Genomic DNA, 17,216 nt, shown 5'->3' on the forward strand with positions numbered 1-17,216 from the left:
CGGATTTTCTCTGCCAATGTCATTTATTGCTCTGACTGGCGGACATTTTGAATCACGGGAAAACCCGTGACAACATAAGAATCGGTATAAAGTCTGAGCGTGCACGTACGAGCGCTTCACGCGTCAGGTTCGGAATGCTGGCGCTCCACCGAGACGTCCGGATCTAATTATTATTGACCTTGAGAACAAAAAGCCTATCGGAGGTCAGAATGTACAGCCTCTCATTGGTCGCTCTGAAGCCCAGGATTGGTTTGTCGGAGTCCAGGCTGGCCACCTGTTGCTTGGCAACCTGTCCTATCTGACGGCCCTGTTTCCTGTTGAAGAGGACGGTGTCCACGGGCGACGGCTGTCGGTAGATGAAGGTGCGGCGGAGGCACTCGCACAGGGAGGCGTAGGAGAAGTTCGGGGCGCAGGTGGAGAACTTTTTGTCCCGCTTCGACGCCTGAACGTAACCTTTAGGGGAGAAGAGAGGGATGAATAAAGCTGATCCCAGAAACACAAAAGCTAGCTTTTGCATAAGTCTAAAATGACACGAAGGGAATTCTTTCATTGTTATCAAATATTTGAAAACATGTATTCGCCCACTATTCGGGTCTTTTCTTCCAAGCTGTTTACTTCCTGCTTTGCAGGTGACAAGTCGTGGGTGTGTTCGAGACCTTTTCTTGTAAAACAGCGTAGTTTTGAGATACGAGCCGTTGCTCAGGCGAGTTAGGAGAAAACGGGAGCGTTTTGATGCCGTTGTCCATGAAGAATTTAAAACAGTCTCTCGTGAATTACCGCCACTAGGTATACCAGCAAAAATCATGCAAAAACATGAGCGAGGTGTGCGCGTTGTCGACTTGTCCATTAAGAGGTGGAGAAATTGTTGGTGAGATACCGTGACAGAGAGAATCATCTGTGAGAAGGCGGGGAAGAGTCATTCAAAGCCGGTCAGAGGTGGTTCGATCATTTTAAAAAGAGGACCGGCATTCACTCTTTCTCTAAAGTTTAGCGATGGGTTATTCACATTTCACAATACACTGTAGTGTTAAGTGCGTCTTGAGTAAGTTAAGCAATGCTAACACTGCCGGCATCTTCCTCTGATCTTCAAGGTAAATACATTTAAGTTTATTTACTTACATTTATTTATCATGATACGATCATGATACTATCAAAAAGAGTGATGAGCTTGGTCACAGATCGAATAAGACTCATAAGTCTAGATTTTACCGTATTTGATATTTATTCATTTTCATTCATCACTTAGGAATTAAACTACTAGCGCTTATTTAGCACTCAGGGTTGCGGGCGGGCTGTAGCCTCCAGGCTAAAACTGGGCCGGAGGCAGTCCAAACAACCATTCACTCTCGATTTCATGCGTCTGTGCAGTTTAGGGTCTCCAGTAATCCTCCATGTTTTTGGACTGTGGGAGGAACCCGGAGGATCCAGCAGGAATCCAACCACAGACCTCCGGCACTAACCACTGAGCCGTCCTACTCGATATTTAACTCACGCTTATAGGAATAAAACTGTTTTTTCACCGAAGGCGACAACAATCATTCTGAAGTATCCGTGTTTATTGGCGGCAGACAGCTGTTAATAGCCTGCAATTACAGGTGTAATAACAGGATCGTATTGCAATCTTACGTGCCTCTGCAAATACTAATCGTTCTTGCAGCCTCGTCAAATAGAGACAAGGCAGACGTTCTCTTTTTTTCCTTCTACTTAAATATCAACCAGGTGGTATGGGAGCGAACATTAGCATGATGATGATCTGGAGGTGAGTCAGCAGTGTGTGTGTGTGTGTGTGTGGGTGTGTGCATGTACGAGGGTCTTTACCCAAAGCGTTGAAGGTGGCGACGTGCTCCCACATGTTGCCGGGCCGGTCGGGCCGCGGCTGCCACAGCAGCGCATCCACGTCGTGTCTGAGGCAGAGGCAAGGCATCTCAGACGGATCCACGTGGACGGTGAACAGGTACTGATGGCTCCCCAGGCTCACCTGGGGGGGTTATTTAGATATACTTAAATATCTATATCTCTCAATATATATATATACACACACAGTCACCCACAGCAAAATTAAGTGTATATATACATATTTATATATATAAAAAAATTGTATATATGCACATACTTAATTTTCCAGACTATTGAGTGCACCTGAATATAAGCCACATTGGCTAAAAATAAACAAGTAAATATATGTGTACATATATAGGCCCCACTTGTCTATAAGCTGCAGGGGTCCACGTTATAACATGAGATATACATAAAGAAAACAGAAAAAATTGTTTTAACTTTTAACTAAATACATACCGGAAACATTGACAAATATGAACTGGAAATGCTTTCCCCAACAGTGCCCGTGACATGGCTGATGAAAAATATTAACAATAAATAACAAAAGGAAAAGTCCATCCATTTTCCATCCCCGCTTTGTCCTATTCCAGCCGATCGCTATCTTCGTCTTCCCCCCGCGCACTAAAACCATTAAAGTTCACTTCTTCAGTGTCGGAACTGAACCGCCTCAGACTTTCATGATAATTTCATTGGTCCGATGTGACGAGGCTAAGTTTTGGGCGGCATGAAGCTCTGAGCCCCAAAAAAATCCAGAAATTAGCCGCATCATCGTTTAAGCCGCGTGGAAAAAGTAGCGACTTATAGTCCGGACATCACGATATATTCACACATTAAAAAATGTCATAATCCCTTCCCTAACTTGGGTAGATGAAAGTTACACCTTCTCCTCCACCCTGACATTTGCAGGGGGAGTGACCTGACTTGTGACTTCAGCTCGTAGATGCCAACATGCACGGCATGTGTGACACGATGGCCCCCCACCAACCGACAACCCGCCGCCCCTCTACACCTCCACCAATGCCCACTTGATGGTCATTGAGAATTCAGCAGATGGCCGGAGGCCGGTGTCGGCCGGCACGCTCGCGCTGACGAGCCTGTGAGTCATGCCTCCATTACTCCACACCAGAGCTCATTTTCTTCTTTCTTTTTTTCCCCGCGACTGCGACCCGGCCCTGGACTGGGGGGGGTTAATTATTAAACCCCCCCGCAGCCAGCAACACTCACTAATTCAGGCCCACATCTTCTTGGCACCTTCCACGTCTTAGTCAGGAGTGAAAGAACGAAGGGTGGGCCAGTTTTCTTTTTTACGCGCCACATGATTTGTTTGTTTTTTTTATGAATATTAAAACTATTTTGGTATGACGTCAGCTATTATCATGAAACTAACAGCCCAACCTACTCTTTTGACAAGCTATGAGGCATCGGCCCTCAGAGCCGCATTTTTTGCGCATGATTTTTTTGCGCATGAGGACATTAATACGTGACTAAAATGTCTGCTCGACTTTGGTTCTCATTCTGTTTGTTGCATTTTTTTTGTTAATTTGTGCGATAAAAGAAGTTTAATTAGAATATTACACCAAAGTAAGAATGGTTTAGTAACAGAATATATGCACAAAACAAGCAATTGTAAGGCTTCTAATTACCGTAATTTCCGGACAACTGTTTTTCACTTAAACAACGATGCGGCTAATATATGGATTATTTTGGGGGGATGGCTGACAAGCTTCACGCCGCAAAAAAACGCCGCTTTATCCTCGACACATCGGACCCCTGAAATAATCAGGAAATTCTGAGTCCACTCAAGTCCGACGCCAAAGAAGACGACTTTGACGGTTTTAGTGCGCAGGAGGAGCCCAAGATAGCGATCGGCTAGCCGGCGCAGCTTATATTGAGGTGCGCTCGATAGTCCGTAAATTACAGTAAACACTGAACGCAAAAAGGTTTTCATTACATGACCTATAGGTTTTTCCTAGTAAAGCTGCAAAAATCCTGTAAGCAAATATGGGGTCTACAAAGATCCCAAATTCAGAGCTTAAGAGTCGAAAAAGATGTCGCTTCTCTGGGAGATGAGCCAAAAGAGCCGAACTTCAGAATCACTAGCTGGGATCTGTCCAGAGGTTCCTGCACAGGTAAACGGCAGCTGTTTCCTCACCGCCGTTGCCAAGTGCTTGCTCACGGGCAAATGTTGGTTTTGTGTTAATCAAGCTAAATGAGAGCCAGTAGAGCTAAGAGAGGAGCCTGAAGACCAGAAATGGACAAGTAGGGAAGAGGATTTAATCAAAACGGCCTTTTTTAGAGGCTGAACCGCCAGTCCCGCAATGCTCTCTGGAGTGAGGATGAGCAAGACTCTGATTCAGAAACAGATTGCCAACGTGACACTCCTGATTCATCCGCTTCCAATCTACTGTTAGTGTGGAGTCTGGCCAGGAAAGATTACCGATACACACTTTCATGAGATATTCACTGCCTGGATAATGTTTTCTTCTTTTATTTTAATCCAATCACAATGCTTTTATCAGACTATTTTATGGCGCGTCGCTTCAAACGCCAGCCGAGGAGGCTTATCACTCGCGTCTTCTGCCGCAGACGGTTCTGGATGACCAAAGCCTCTAGTGAACGGGTGTTTAAACAGAAGCCCAAGAATGGAGACCCCATTTTGAGTTGATTTCTATCTCAGCTGCAAAACATCAAGACGTTGCGTGGACTCAGCTTTAAAGACCCTCGGGAGATTTATTCATTTTTTTATCTCAAGTGCGTGGGCAATCCGTTGCTTACGACGACAAAATAATTGCAAAGACTGCAATGAGGTGAGTCTGCTTTGCAGAGCTATTAATACGACAATATTTGTGTACTACCAAGAAGTGAGGGCAGTACTGAAGGCATTTATGATTCAGAATGGGGTGATTAAATGATCGACCAATGGACTGAAGCTTAATCATAGGTAATAATACAAATGTTGCTTTATCATCAGAGGTTAAAAACCATCATGGGGTGCAATCAAATTATCATTAGCCACTTTCAGAAAGAACAATTCAAAGACCTCATTTCTAACAACTCCCCAGCTCACACTGGGTTCCAGGAACTACCTCCTCCACTGGATCCTTTTAATTTTGTATCCGCACACGCAATAAGGGACCGCTCTTTGCCATGTGAGGAACTCCGTGTTAACATTGTAATGGCAAAGTCTGTACTTATTCGGGTCAAAATGTTGATGTTCTGCTGCAAGCCCTGGAAACCCTGCCTAGGAGTAGTAGGCCAGAAGAGATTGGACTCTGTTGTCCATTTGGTCGCAAGAACAACTGACCAGTGACCAAATGGTTTTTCGGAATGGCGCTCCACAGTCCAAACCAAGTATCTGGTAAATGGTGTGGCTTTTGATTTCTACCAATCAACAAGCACCTATATCATGAGCTCCTATGGAGCCGTAAAAAGACCCTGCCTCGGAGTAGAAGCTAAGATGGTTCTAGGAACTGAGGTCCACAGCCCTTGTTTCCTATGCTGTCTCAATGCATGGAGAAACGGTCAGGTTCATGATAAAACTTGAGGAACTGCAAAAAGGTCCCACTGTGAGAACGGGGCTCATGTGTGAGAGGTGCTCAGCTACATTTAGTGACCAAACCTCCAAACAACAATGGCCTCACCCTGCAGGATAGCACATTATATTGTTGTAGTGATATGACCTGTGTGTGGACCTGTCTTGATAAATAAAGCGTCTGAGTCGATGTAAGTTGGCTGATATAGACCATTCCATTTTTATTGCAATATCTCAGGCCAAAGGTTAACGTCGCACAATGACAGAGCCCCTCGTCAGAAAAACAGAGAAAATGACAACATGGCGTCGGTATAATCGTTGAAAATAATTCTCTGTCCATGTGCCACTGGCCACACAGACCACCGTCTACTACACTGCCTCTTTCTTGGACTGTACATTATCACCAGGTCCTCCACGGTTGTCATGTTTGTTATTGTCAGAAATGGAACTAATTGGAAGTGAACTCCGGACTCTGCACTGCCCTCTAGTGGACGTGTTGCTTAACAACCATGACAAGTATTCGGGCGGCGACATTAGAAACAGGCGTACCAGTTTCCTTATGTAACCTGTGCATACATGAGCCTGTACATCCTGAGTAAAGCTTTGTGTCACCGCGCAAAAAACACGGTCAACCTATTAGAAGTGATTTAAAGGACCGAAAAAGAAGAAGAAGGAACTTGGTTGTGCCTCTTCAATGCTGCAATCAATATCGGCGAAGAAAAGCATCGATGTTTAATTGCTGGCGTCGGGCGATGCAGGATATGTAAGAGGCTGGCGAAGTATCTACGCTGGTTATGTGACAGCCTTTCAGCGGATTCTATTGCCGTTTGGCGAGCGACATGAAAACGGCTGCTTTGTAAGAACATTAAGGAAACCTTGAGGGGAGGTGGAGGTGCAAAGGTGGGTCCGAGCACAGCGAGTACTTACAAGTACCTTTTGTTGGGATACAAATGTTCTAGCCAATAGACTGCTCTTGTCTACCAACAAGCCCAAAGGGATGGCTGACGGAGGCCAAAACTGAGAGGGTGGCGCTATGAGCAATCGCCCACAAAGGCCAGAAATCTGCGACATCAATGTCATCGCCGTCGTCGCCGCTTCCTCCAAAGTTTTAAAGCAGGAGATTTCATTTACCTTGTGCGCTCTCTGGCCTGAGACGCCGAACTTTGTCCTTTAAAAAAAAAAAAAAAAAAAAAAGCATCCACTCTGATTCATTTGAGGGGGAATAGAAGTGGCGGCCCCGACGCAGGCTAGCCACGGGGGTGACCTTTAAGATCATAGAAGTGCGATCACTCTCCCTGCCAGCGTCAGCTCCTCCAAGTCACATCTGATTACCTCCGCTCCGCCAGGGCAGAAGGGAACGACCAGATCGCTTTTTTTTTTTCCCCTATGTTTATTCAGCTGGTAGTTGAATCTCGGCAGTTGGGCACAATTTCACACATCTCTGAGCGCTGGCTCCGTGTGATCGGCAGAGCATGCGCGTGGGCTGCCTCCGATGAAGACAAGAACTACAAATCTACAGAAAAACTACAAAAAAAAAAAAAGGTCAGAAACAAAGATATTCAGGTAAAAGCCGTGTGACGTTTTCGAGTCCCTTCGCCAGTGCATGATAGAAACCTAATTTCTTCGCCATTGTCCCTCTCATTTCGCAAGTTCACAGGTGACTTGGATTCTTCCACTGCAGCAGATCTACCAGGCATCTGCTATTGTTATTTCTTTTCTGGATATCAAAGCTATTATTGTATAATTTCATCTATTAGCGCATAACTGTTAGTGCTACTGTTATTATCAGTGAGAAATCATTTGCGCCTGTCCCTCTCAACCCTTACACCCTCGGTTTCTATAACACTTGCTTTCTCTCTCTCTGTCCTTCTACGTCTCTTTCTACCCCAACCGGTCCGGGCAGAGGGCCGCCCATACTGATCTGGGATCTGTCCAAGGTTTCTGCGCCAGTAAAAAGCAGAGTTGCCATATTGGGTTTCTCTCAATCATCTCATAGAGTGGTAGTCCAGACCTGCTCGGAGGGTAAGGTGTCATCAAACAAGTGTGTTGATTTAGCGCCGTATAAATAAAATCTGACTTGAATCAATTCGACAGAAAGTCAGTGGAATAAATAAACATGACATTTCATTTATTGGAGCTCACTAAAGAGGCCTGATGACATCTCCCTGTGGTTCTATATGGAAATGTGCGATAGGAGGAGGTTTGCGGGTTTCCAAATAGCTCTTTTTCCCTGCCGTTCCCCCCCCTTCCTCCCTCGGTTGGCTTCACTGCAATACCCCACCGTGCACGTGGTTCACAGATGTATGGATATACCCCTGTGACTCACACCCCGCTTGCAGACAGGCTGAAACAAAGACGAGCGGGACGACGGGGACACTAAATTAATAGGACGTGCTACTTTAAGGATGAAAGGATTTCGTTTTTTTTTTTTTTTTTTTTATCACGTCTCTGAGTGGTCAGGCGAGGGACTGGAGTGCCGAGGCGGATTCAGGAAACGTTGGACGAAATAAATAAATAAAAAAAATCTAAAGGGCTTCCTGGCTGAGCTAGAGATAAACCCAGACAAATGTCTCCTGCCTCACATGTTCACGCATGGGGAACGGACACACACACACACACAGGCCTTATTTAAGGCTGGCAGCTCGCGCCGGCCGGACTGTTTGCGGAGTAAATGGAGGCCGAGACATTAAAGGGCTTTTATTCACATTAAGCCCTTCATGGTAGAAAAGCCCTTTGTGTTCAAGACTAATCATACGTCTTTCATGGCACAATGAAAGGCTGCGTTTCTGTCTGTGTGGGCTCGCCGGATTTCTCACAATAAACACTGTCAATATTTTTTTGGGGATGAAAAATTGTCAGGGGGAGGGTGCCTGTGAGTAATGTCCGCCGGAGGAACAGGTCTTTTCAAAAAAAGATGTCATAAACCTGCTGCAATGGAGGAGGAGGACGAGGTTTTCTTCCATGAAACGACAAAGAGCTTTCGCTTGAATAAAGTTCCGGACCTTTTTTTTTCCTGTTTTTCTTATGAATAATTGCTCTAGCGTTTTCGGCGAGGGAGCCGGCACAGCCTGTCGTTGGCCGCCGTGACGATGTGTCCCGATGGACCGCTAACTGAGAGATGAGCCGTCCACTCGTCTGGCGTTTTTTTTCGGTTTAACCGATGACGCATCATGGCCCCGTCTACACTGGAGAGATACTTAGTTGAGCCCAGCGATTACAACTTTTGGAGCAACATCAGCCGCAGGTTTAAGAACTGCCAGTTCCAATTTCACTCCGGGGACTACCCTCCTCCAAGGGAAGCTTTAAGTTTTGCATTCCCACTGGCATAAAGGGGCCACTGCAGGAACCAGTGTGACGCAAGCATCAGCGATGGGCACGTTAAACCCCACACCCAACAAAAAAACCACTGCAAAGAAGAGGAAGACAACACTCACAACATGGAGGGAGAAGTTTACACACCATTCACTAGCCCTCAGCTAACTCCCCTGGAATGTGAGGTATGAGGACAGAAGAGGAGCTATGACCTCTTCCTCATTAAATTTCTCGGTGTGTATTTGGTCGCAAAAAAAAAACAGCAGGCTGTGTTCCAATCAGCAGTACACAGAAAGTATATGGTGATGCGCGGGGTTTATAAGTTCTGCCGAGCACCGACGTCACCTGTGATCCTACGTAACTGTACTAAGACCCTGCCACGGAGTAGGAGCGAAAAATGGTTCTAGGAACTGAGATCCGTGCTCCCTGGTTCCTCTGCTGTCTGAATACGGAGAAAGGGCCTAGTTCCTGAAAAGTTTCTAGAAACAGCAAAAAGTTCTTCAGAGAAAAGGGAGCTGTTATGAACTGACATTTGCCAAAAATAAAATGAGCAGAGAACAGTTACAATAAGACCTAAAAGCAATTAGAGGGATAAAACTAGTTGTTATGGTGAAAGAGTGTGCACAGCTTCATGTGCCTTTAACCGCGGATGGAACCGGACACGTCAACTCGATACCTGTCTGGTTGTTGTTAAGAGTTGGTTATCGGCACATTTCCTGGTCGGGAATAATCATCACTGGACCCGAGGGGTCAAGTCATCTGGCCGATAACTTTGGCCTGTCCTTGGATGCCACTGCGATTCAGTGCAGTGAGAGTTAGGAATCAAGGTAAACCGTAAAAAGACAGTGCCATGGATAAGGAGCTAAAATGCTTCCCGGAACTGAAGTCCATGATCACTGGTTCCTATGCTTTCCAAATGCATGGCGAAACGGCCTAGTTGCTGAAAAGGTCCGAGGAACTGCACAAAGCTTCTGTGTGCAAAGACAACCGACCAAATGGAGAACAAAGATGTGACATCCCTCAGATCCCTCAAAACGCACAAACCTTTTAGGGTTACTTCAATTTAATACCCGTGAAATTTCACCCCCTTTTTCTAAAAAAAATGTATTCTTATTTATTGTGAACCTGATTTTAGACATGGGTGTCCCTACTTTTCTTCACCATGCTTTTATGGAGGTGCCCGGTCAAGTGGTTGCCTGCTTTAGGGGCGTGGGGTTTCTCGTAAAGGCAGCCGGCTGGCCAACGATGCACTCGAGGGGAATGAAGGACGAACGAGCAGAGAGAAGCGACCGACGTGATTTGCAGGATTCCGGTCTCTCGGCGGCGTCTTACTCACCACCTGAGAGGGCCTGAGCGACTCTCCGTCGAAGTACGTGAGGCTGGAGCTGTCGTCCGGGAACCCGTCGCAGTCCTCCAGCTCCTCAGACATACAAGGGGGCTTGTGCCCATCAGGATTTGCACTCTGGACAGAGAAGGCGTGGGATAACAAGGAGCTGGTTACTCTTGCTTTGCATGTATTAGCATGTAAAAGGTCTGATTTGCATGAGGGCCCGGAGTGGGGCCGGGTGACACTAATGAAGGGCGGGAGGAAGCAAGGGAGAGGCTAAGATCGCTGCTGAACCTGAGACTGAGAGGAGCAGTGGGGCAGTGCCATGATGAGTTCAAGACAGCGGGGAGAAGACGCCTCGGAGATACACAAGGGATGATGAAGAGGGAGGCTAAAATTCCAGTCTGCTTTTAACTGAGTTTAGTGTTAGCGCAGTTTTCCAGATACAATTGTTGTTTGATGTTTTATTGTTGCGATTGTCGTTCTTGCTTCTAATTCTCCTTTGAGCTGCTCCCTTCGGGGGACACTTTTCTCCACACTCTCCATTACTCTGGATTGAAGTGTTTAAAATCCTCCACCGTCTTTGTCCCCACTCCCTGTAACCTGACTGTTCCACATTGTTCCTCTAATTCACACATAAATTCATTCCTCTCCTTTCCAGAGCATACCTCCTCCCCTCTACATTCTCCTCGACGTTCACCCCTGCGCTCACCGCGGATCACAATGCCATCTGCAAACGTCATAGTCCATGGAGATTCCTGTCTAACTTTATCTTTCAGCCTCTCCATCACAACAGCAAACAAGAATAGACCTGGAGTTGATCTCGGATGCACTTCAGCCTCTTGTCATCCTCCCCACTGTCTAAAAGCTCTCGTGCAAGCCCTTCTCCAAATTACTTGTAAAAAATTTTTTTTTCCATCAGTGTTGTGATTGGTATTGTTGATGCCAGTGTTGCAAGTAACATTACTGCTGCCGAGGTAATCGATGTTGTTGATAATACTGGCCGTTGCCGTTACGGTTGCTGTTGTAACCATTCTTAAAAATTTTCATCCCAATATCACCCCACGCTCTCAGCACCCGTCTTGTTTCGCATCCTCGTCAACAGTGTCGCAACTGACATTAACTCCTGTGATGTGTGATTTAAAGAAATCCGACTGGATCGATGTGTCAAAACCGAATACGAGACATTTTTGAAGCCTATAGGTGTTGACTGGCGTCCAACTTTTGTCTTGAATTTGGGCTCATTCCACCCAATTCAGGGAGCGTGAGCCTCACCGTATCCTCCGAGGTGAGGTGGGCCAGTCGCTCGTGGATGAGGGCTGCCTGCTCGTCGCTCATCACGTACTCGCCCCGTGTGTCGCCCGTCACCAGCTCGGCCCACGCCGGCCCCTCGCTGCGCTTCTGCAGGGTCACCTCCAGGCTGAGGAAACAGGCAGGGCAGATGAGAACCCGGAACCCTCCGCCGATCCACCACCGTTTACATGTAAATAATCAAATCCAAAAAAAAAATCAGGCTAAGGTTGGCTCCATCGTGGGCTCTTCCAAGCAGCAACCATGGAGTGGTTAAGTCTCACTTTCGACATGGTATGACAAGTCGTGCAAAACACTTAAGTTTCAAAAGGAGACCGACTCCTTCGGGCTTCTGAGGGAACTCTGCTTGAGATGATAGTGATGAAATCACCCAGTCGGCATCCCAATCAGGAGATTGTCAGAATGCGGAGTTGATGAGAAAGGTCAGAGGAGAACGTCGAGAGTTATCCAGGCTGACGAGGTGCTCGCCGATCGGCGGGTTCAGATACAAATGATTTTCCTGTCGCTAGCGAGATTGGGAGGAGGAGACGAACGCCGGACTGAAGCGGGCAAGGATGGAGAGAGAAAACGGATGTCGTTGTCCTGAGGCAAATCTCTTTCTCTGTTAAAACTTAAAGTTAGCGCTAGGCTAGCCCTTAGGCATGCTGCCATCAGCCGAGGGATATCCCATGACGAATTCTTCCTTTCCTGTTTGCACTAAACTCCTTTCATCAATGCATGTTAGTAACCTCACATCTTTTCTGGAGTCTTTGGGAGCTCTTATGGTTTCCAGAGGCAGGGTGTCATCTACTGCAGCGTCTCAGCGGGCTCCCACCACGATTATTTTATGAATGTTAAGAGCAGGTAGCATGACTGTTAAATACTGTTAAATTAGACTCGACTCAATTTGAGTTTTTTTTTCCCCACCGGCAACTATCAATATCTTGCATTTCTTGGCGATTAGCAAAATCATTCTCTTGCTGGCATTTGGATTAGTCCCTCCTTCTCCTCGGGCCATTTCTCACCCGTCTTTTAATAATCATTCAAAAGTACAGCAATTCACCTTTTGGTGATCACGACAGGCCTAGAAGATATGAATTCCACCCAGAAGAAAACAAATTAACTAACTGCCGCGACCGTGGAATTCACAGGATTGCACCCAAATAATTTTCACAATTCATCTAGCCCAGTATCTGTGACTGAATCAAAAAACGTTAACGGTTGTTTTTCTGGCACCTGGAATACACAGTTTTGCTAGCAAGGATGATTGAATGTTAAGCTTCGGCTGTATAAAAAAAAAAAGAAAAAAAAAAAAAAAAAAAATACTGGTTTCCCATGGGAGAATGAACATTTCGCGAAATGACTCAGAGCGCTGTTTGCAGCTGGGTGTTGTGAAAGCGGCCCGTATTCAGGGAGAGCGATGAGAGCGCAGTGAAAGGAGGCTTCTGAATTCAGCTCCGGAAGTAAGGAGCTCAGCTGTCCATCCATAAAGAGCAGGGGCTCCATTTGCAATGGAAAAAAACGTGCATACAATGGCGATGGGTAATTTTTCTTTCCTTTTTTTTTTTTTTTTTAAAGCATTTACATCACGAAAGGGGATCAGATGCTATCTACACAACCACACAAAAGAGAGCGAGTAGACAAATGCATCAAAGCCTGTAATGGAAGCGTCACGGCCATTCTTTTCGGACCGAACACTGGTCAAACACCGTTTCGGAAGATGACCATAATGTGTTGAGGACAAATTAACCAAAAACCCCCAGGTTTTTTTTAAACATCGATCCCCGGATGCGTGTTACTTCTCAGTATTCATCCTCTTTGAATGCATTAGAAATGAAAAAAAATTGAATAAATCGGTCGTGTCCATGTCCGTCACTGAGCTTTTACTTTATCAAGGACTAACAGAATGGAACAGATGGGCAGTTGTGTAAATAGTCTTGAAACGGAAGCATCCGATGACGTGATCTCTTGATGTGGGGGGGCTCGGCTGTTACTCACTGCAGCTTTGACAGAATAAAACACTTTCAGGTATTCTGCCACGCTTCTCATCTCATATTCCTCCATTGGTAATGAGCCGTGAGTCAGACGGAAACGGATTTGAGAGGACATCGTCAGTGAGGGCGGAACGCTGAAAAGACGAAGCGCATACGCCGGATGTAAACAGCAACCTTGGTCTGGCTAATATGCCGTCCGATCACCTTGCGTCCATGTCCCTTTCAGCTGAGATTGAAAGACAAAAGTCCCGAAAAACACTGTCTGTAATATGGTGGAAATAACTGTCTATGCATATAACTGCGACAATTCATTCAAACCTTATCTAATGATGAAGTCTTCCCGTTGCTTGGTGTCTTCCTCGATGTCAGGTCATCTTTTTGTTTTGAGGGGGCATTTTAACAAAGGAAAATAACCATCAGCATGCTGATTATTCATATTTTCCTGCTATGGCTAGTTTATCTTTAAACCACACCAATGCTGACGTTTGCGTCATCATTAAACACTCTTATCATTATGAATTACTGTTATTAGTCATTCTCAGAGGAAATTGCAGCTTCCAAGGCTACTGTTGGTGGAAGACGGAAAGGGGGAAGGCGTATTCATAAACAAAGAGAGAAGAGGGATGGAAAGAGTCTTGGACTTAGAACAGAAACTTTGAATATTTGGACTCTGACAGGAAAACCAAGAGAATTGGAGACAAGGTAGCGAGGCTAGAACCTTAGGAGCAGGTTTTAAGTTGTACTATTGTGGTATTGACAGGAAGATAAATGGAGAAGGCGTTACCCTGAGGGAGGAGTTTGCTTGGAATGTGAAAAAGTGTCAGATAGACTGATGAGGCTGAAGCTAGAAATTGAAGGTGTGATGCTCAATGTTGTTAGTGGCTATGCCCCTCAGGTAGGCCTGGAGTTAGCAGTGTTGGACTACTAAGGCCTGGACTAATTCTTGAGTGAGTTAGATGAAGTGATGCGGAATATCCCCAGAGGTGAGAGAGAGGGAATTGGTGCAAGCCTTACTGGACATGTTGGTGCAGGCGATAGAGGCGATGAAAAAGGGATGGGTAGCTTTAGAAACGGGGATAGGAACCCATCACGGTATAAGGAAAGGAACAAAGTAGCGGAGATTAGTGAAGGTGATGCGAGGAAAGCGCTGAAGAGGATGAAAAGTGGAAAGAAGGTCAAGCTGCGCTGCACCGCAAAATTTAGAAAAAGCATACAAGAGGGTACTGAGAGAGGAACAATGGTACTGTCTGAGGAAGTCTGGAGTGGCGGAGAAGTAAGACCTGTATGAGAGCTGGACTGCAGTGAGGTGTGTTGTAGAAGTGACAGACAAGGACAAGGTGAAGTTGGTAGTGCATCAGTGATCAGCTCATTCTTGTTGACTATTGTGGCGTGCTGTCTGAGAGATGAAATTAGACAGGACTCTCCATCGACTACGATGTTTGCGAATAACATGGTGATATGTGGTTGGAACAGGTGGAGGAAAATCTAGAGGGGTAGAAGAATACCCTGGAAAGGAGAGGAAGGAAAGGTTAGCCGCAGCAAGATAGAATATATGTGTGTGAACAGCGAGGCTACAGGGAGTGGAGTGGAGGTGGAACAATTTCGGCACTTAGGGTCAACAGCTCAGAGCAAGAGGGTTTGGAGAAGAGGTGAAGAAAAATGTGCGAGCAGGTTGGAACGGGTGCAGGTGTGAATGCGGACGATCGCTACAAGCAAACGTGGACATGCGGTCAAACGGAGGTGGCTACGTCAATGTCACACCGCCAAACACGTTGTGTCATTTTAAAGTGGTGTTATAAACCTAGCAGCAACTGATTATGCCCCATGAAAAAGACGCACAGACGAAATAAAAGAAAGTCGCGGTTGCAGTTTTGCAAACCTTTTGTCGTCTCTGATGATCCAGGTGCTGGCTTGCGGGTCTACCGGCGCGTATAGCTGGCCTGCCAGCAGAGGCGGCCCGCCCCGGACCCCAACACTGATGCTGTCTGCCGTGAGCAAGAACTGCACCTCCTCCTTGGCGACGCCCTCGGGCGTGCGCACGCACACGGTGACGTCCTCCGCGGTCTGCTGCCAGAGGTAGGCGGGATCTGTGCGCGGGGAGAGATGCATGGCGTTGAAATTGACCGTACCTTTGCAACAGGCACAAAACAAATGGGTCATAAATAAAACATGTGCAACGGCGAAGGATATAAAATATTCCAAATATTCAGATGCATCGCAGAAGGGAGATAGTAAATGAACCCCTGACACGGCAATACTTAGCTTTGCAGATGAAATAAACTGTGCCCTGTGAACTAAAGAGGAGGAGATTAATAGACAACATGTCACATGAAAAGGCTCTTAATCACCTCACGTCATAGTTAGACATATTTGACAAAGAATTACATCAGCCCAATGGGGTTCTCTTTAACATATAGAGACGTATCACCATTCACCCTCTAATTCACACATCTAGACAATTTAGGGTCTCCAGTGAACCTCCAGCATGTTTTTGGACTGTGCAGGGGGAACTAGAGAAACAGGTAGAAGACCCACAGAGGGAAAACATGGAGACGGAAAGGCCCCCTGTCGGAAATCGCTTGACTGGGACCTTCTTGCTGTGGTCGGCAAAGCAAATTACAACCGGGTAGTACATAAAATGGTCCTGATGGTTTGATACAAATCCAAGGTTGGCTGTACGATTGATTCCTGGCTCTTCCCATCTGCATGCTAAAATGACACTGCACAAGATACTGTAGCCCTAGCTGCTCCCGATGGCTTGGTTAGTGTGTGTGTGTGTGTGTGTGTGAATGAGTGAATACTATCTTTGCGTTTTGCATGATGGCATCTGTCCCTGTCAGATGGCACCCAAAAAAATCGCGATGCTCTCCTTTTTCTGCCTCTAATGCACTGCAGATCCGGCGGAGGCTGACAGAGGCGGCTGCTGTAACCATAACGACACTTTCAGGGGACTAATGGGTGACATAAGAAGAGCGGGGCCACAGCGGCTTGAGTTTCTTGCAGTGCCGAAGCGGCTGGGGCGTCTGACTAACAGATGACGGACCTCCTTCCGCTCATTAGCCACAAACACACCTGTTCTCACTGCTGCACACATTTCGGTCGCACCAATTTTTCCCACTGCCTGTGACTCAACTCTCCGGTGTCCTGCTCTTACTTGAAGGTCCCTCCATCGGATGAGTCAACGGAGGTCAGGTGTTTTAGTAACAGCTCTGTACCTTCCTTCTACGTATACGCCAGCTTCCGGAAGACTCGTGTCCTTCTGAAGCTGCGGTCCACAGACACTCGGGTGGAAGGCTTGGCAAGTGCACGATCAAAACGTGAAGAATTGGAAACAATTTTTTCAGCTTTCGCTTTCTCTCAACTCCAGCTTCTGGCAGACCACCTTGCCAAGTATCTCAAAGGGGATATAATCCTGTGGCCCAGCACTGGATGGGACTTCTCCCTTTATCAAGCTGGCAGAGTAAAGGAATAAATAAAGGCCCAACTTGTTTAAAACGTCTCCAGTAATATCAACATATACTGAAAAAATAAGGACATTTCAACATGCATAAAGGAGGAGCTGCCAAAAACCCAACTGATGCCCCAGCTAAGCGACCGCCATCCATTGTATGTATTATATATATATAGTCAGGGTCCCCAGTCAATTATAGGACCACATATATAGACCTACAACCATTCACTGTCTCATTCACAGGTCAGGGCAATTTAGAGTCGTGTAAGTTTAAGCAAATGAAGTTTGTTATTTTTTCCCGTTTTAAACTGCCTTCATTTGCCTCTCTGCCTTGGCAGAGATGTCACAGAGGTCCTGCTTCCAGAAGAGGAGGAGAAAGGAAGGGAGGGCAGCGTCAAGACACAAAGGGCCAGCCGTTCTCCCATTAGTCCCTGAAACTACGAAATGTCTGTTATAAAGGGTTTCCTGAAA

At 46.2% G+C, this 17,216-nt stretch overlaps 1 protein-coding gene across 1 annotated transcript in view; it reads right to left on the reverse strand.

Annotated features, from left to right (window-relative positions):
- Positions 1-17,216, reverse strand: part of nudcd1 (NudC domain containing 1) — a 25,904-nt gene continuing 8,688 nt past the window's right edge. The window contains exons 6-10 of the mRNA XM_086178256.1: positions 15,174-15,381; positions 11,286-11,430; positions 10,020-10,145; positions 1,819-1,978; positions 1-453 (exon numbers count right to left, since the gene is read on the reverse strand). Coding sequence (XP_086034382.1) covers positions 164-453; positions 1,819-1,978; positions 10,020-10,145; positions 11,286-11,430; positions 15,174-15,381 — 929 coding nt within the window. The 3' untranslated portion in view covers positions 1-163. The remainder of the gene's footprint in view (positions 454-1,818; positions 1,979-10,019; positions 10,146-11,285; positions 11,431-15,173; positions 15,382-17,216) is intronic.

The sequence above is a fragment of the Fistularia commersonii genome, chromosome 30 (genome assembly GCF_037954325.1).
Source record: "Fistularia commersonii isolate RoL2024-O1a breed Wild chromosome 30, RoL_Fcom_v1.0, whole genome shotgun sequence".
NCBI classification, from domain to species: Eukaryota; Metazoa; Chordata; class Actinopteri; order Syngnathiformes; family Fistulariidae; genus Fistularia; species Fistularia commersonii.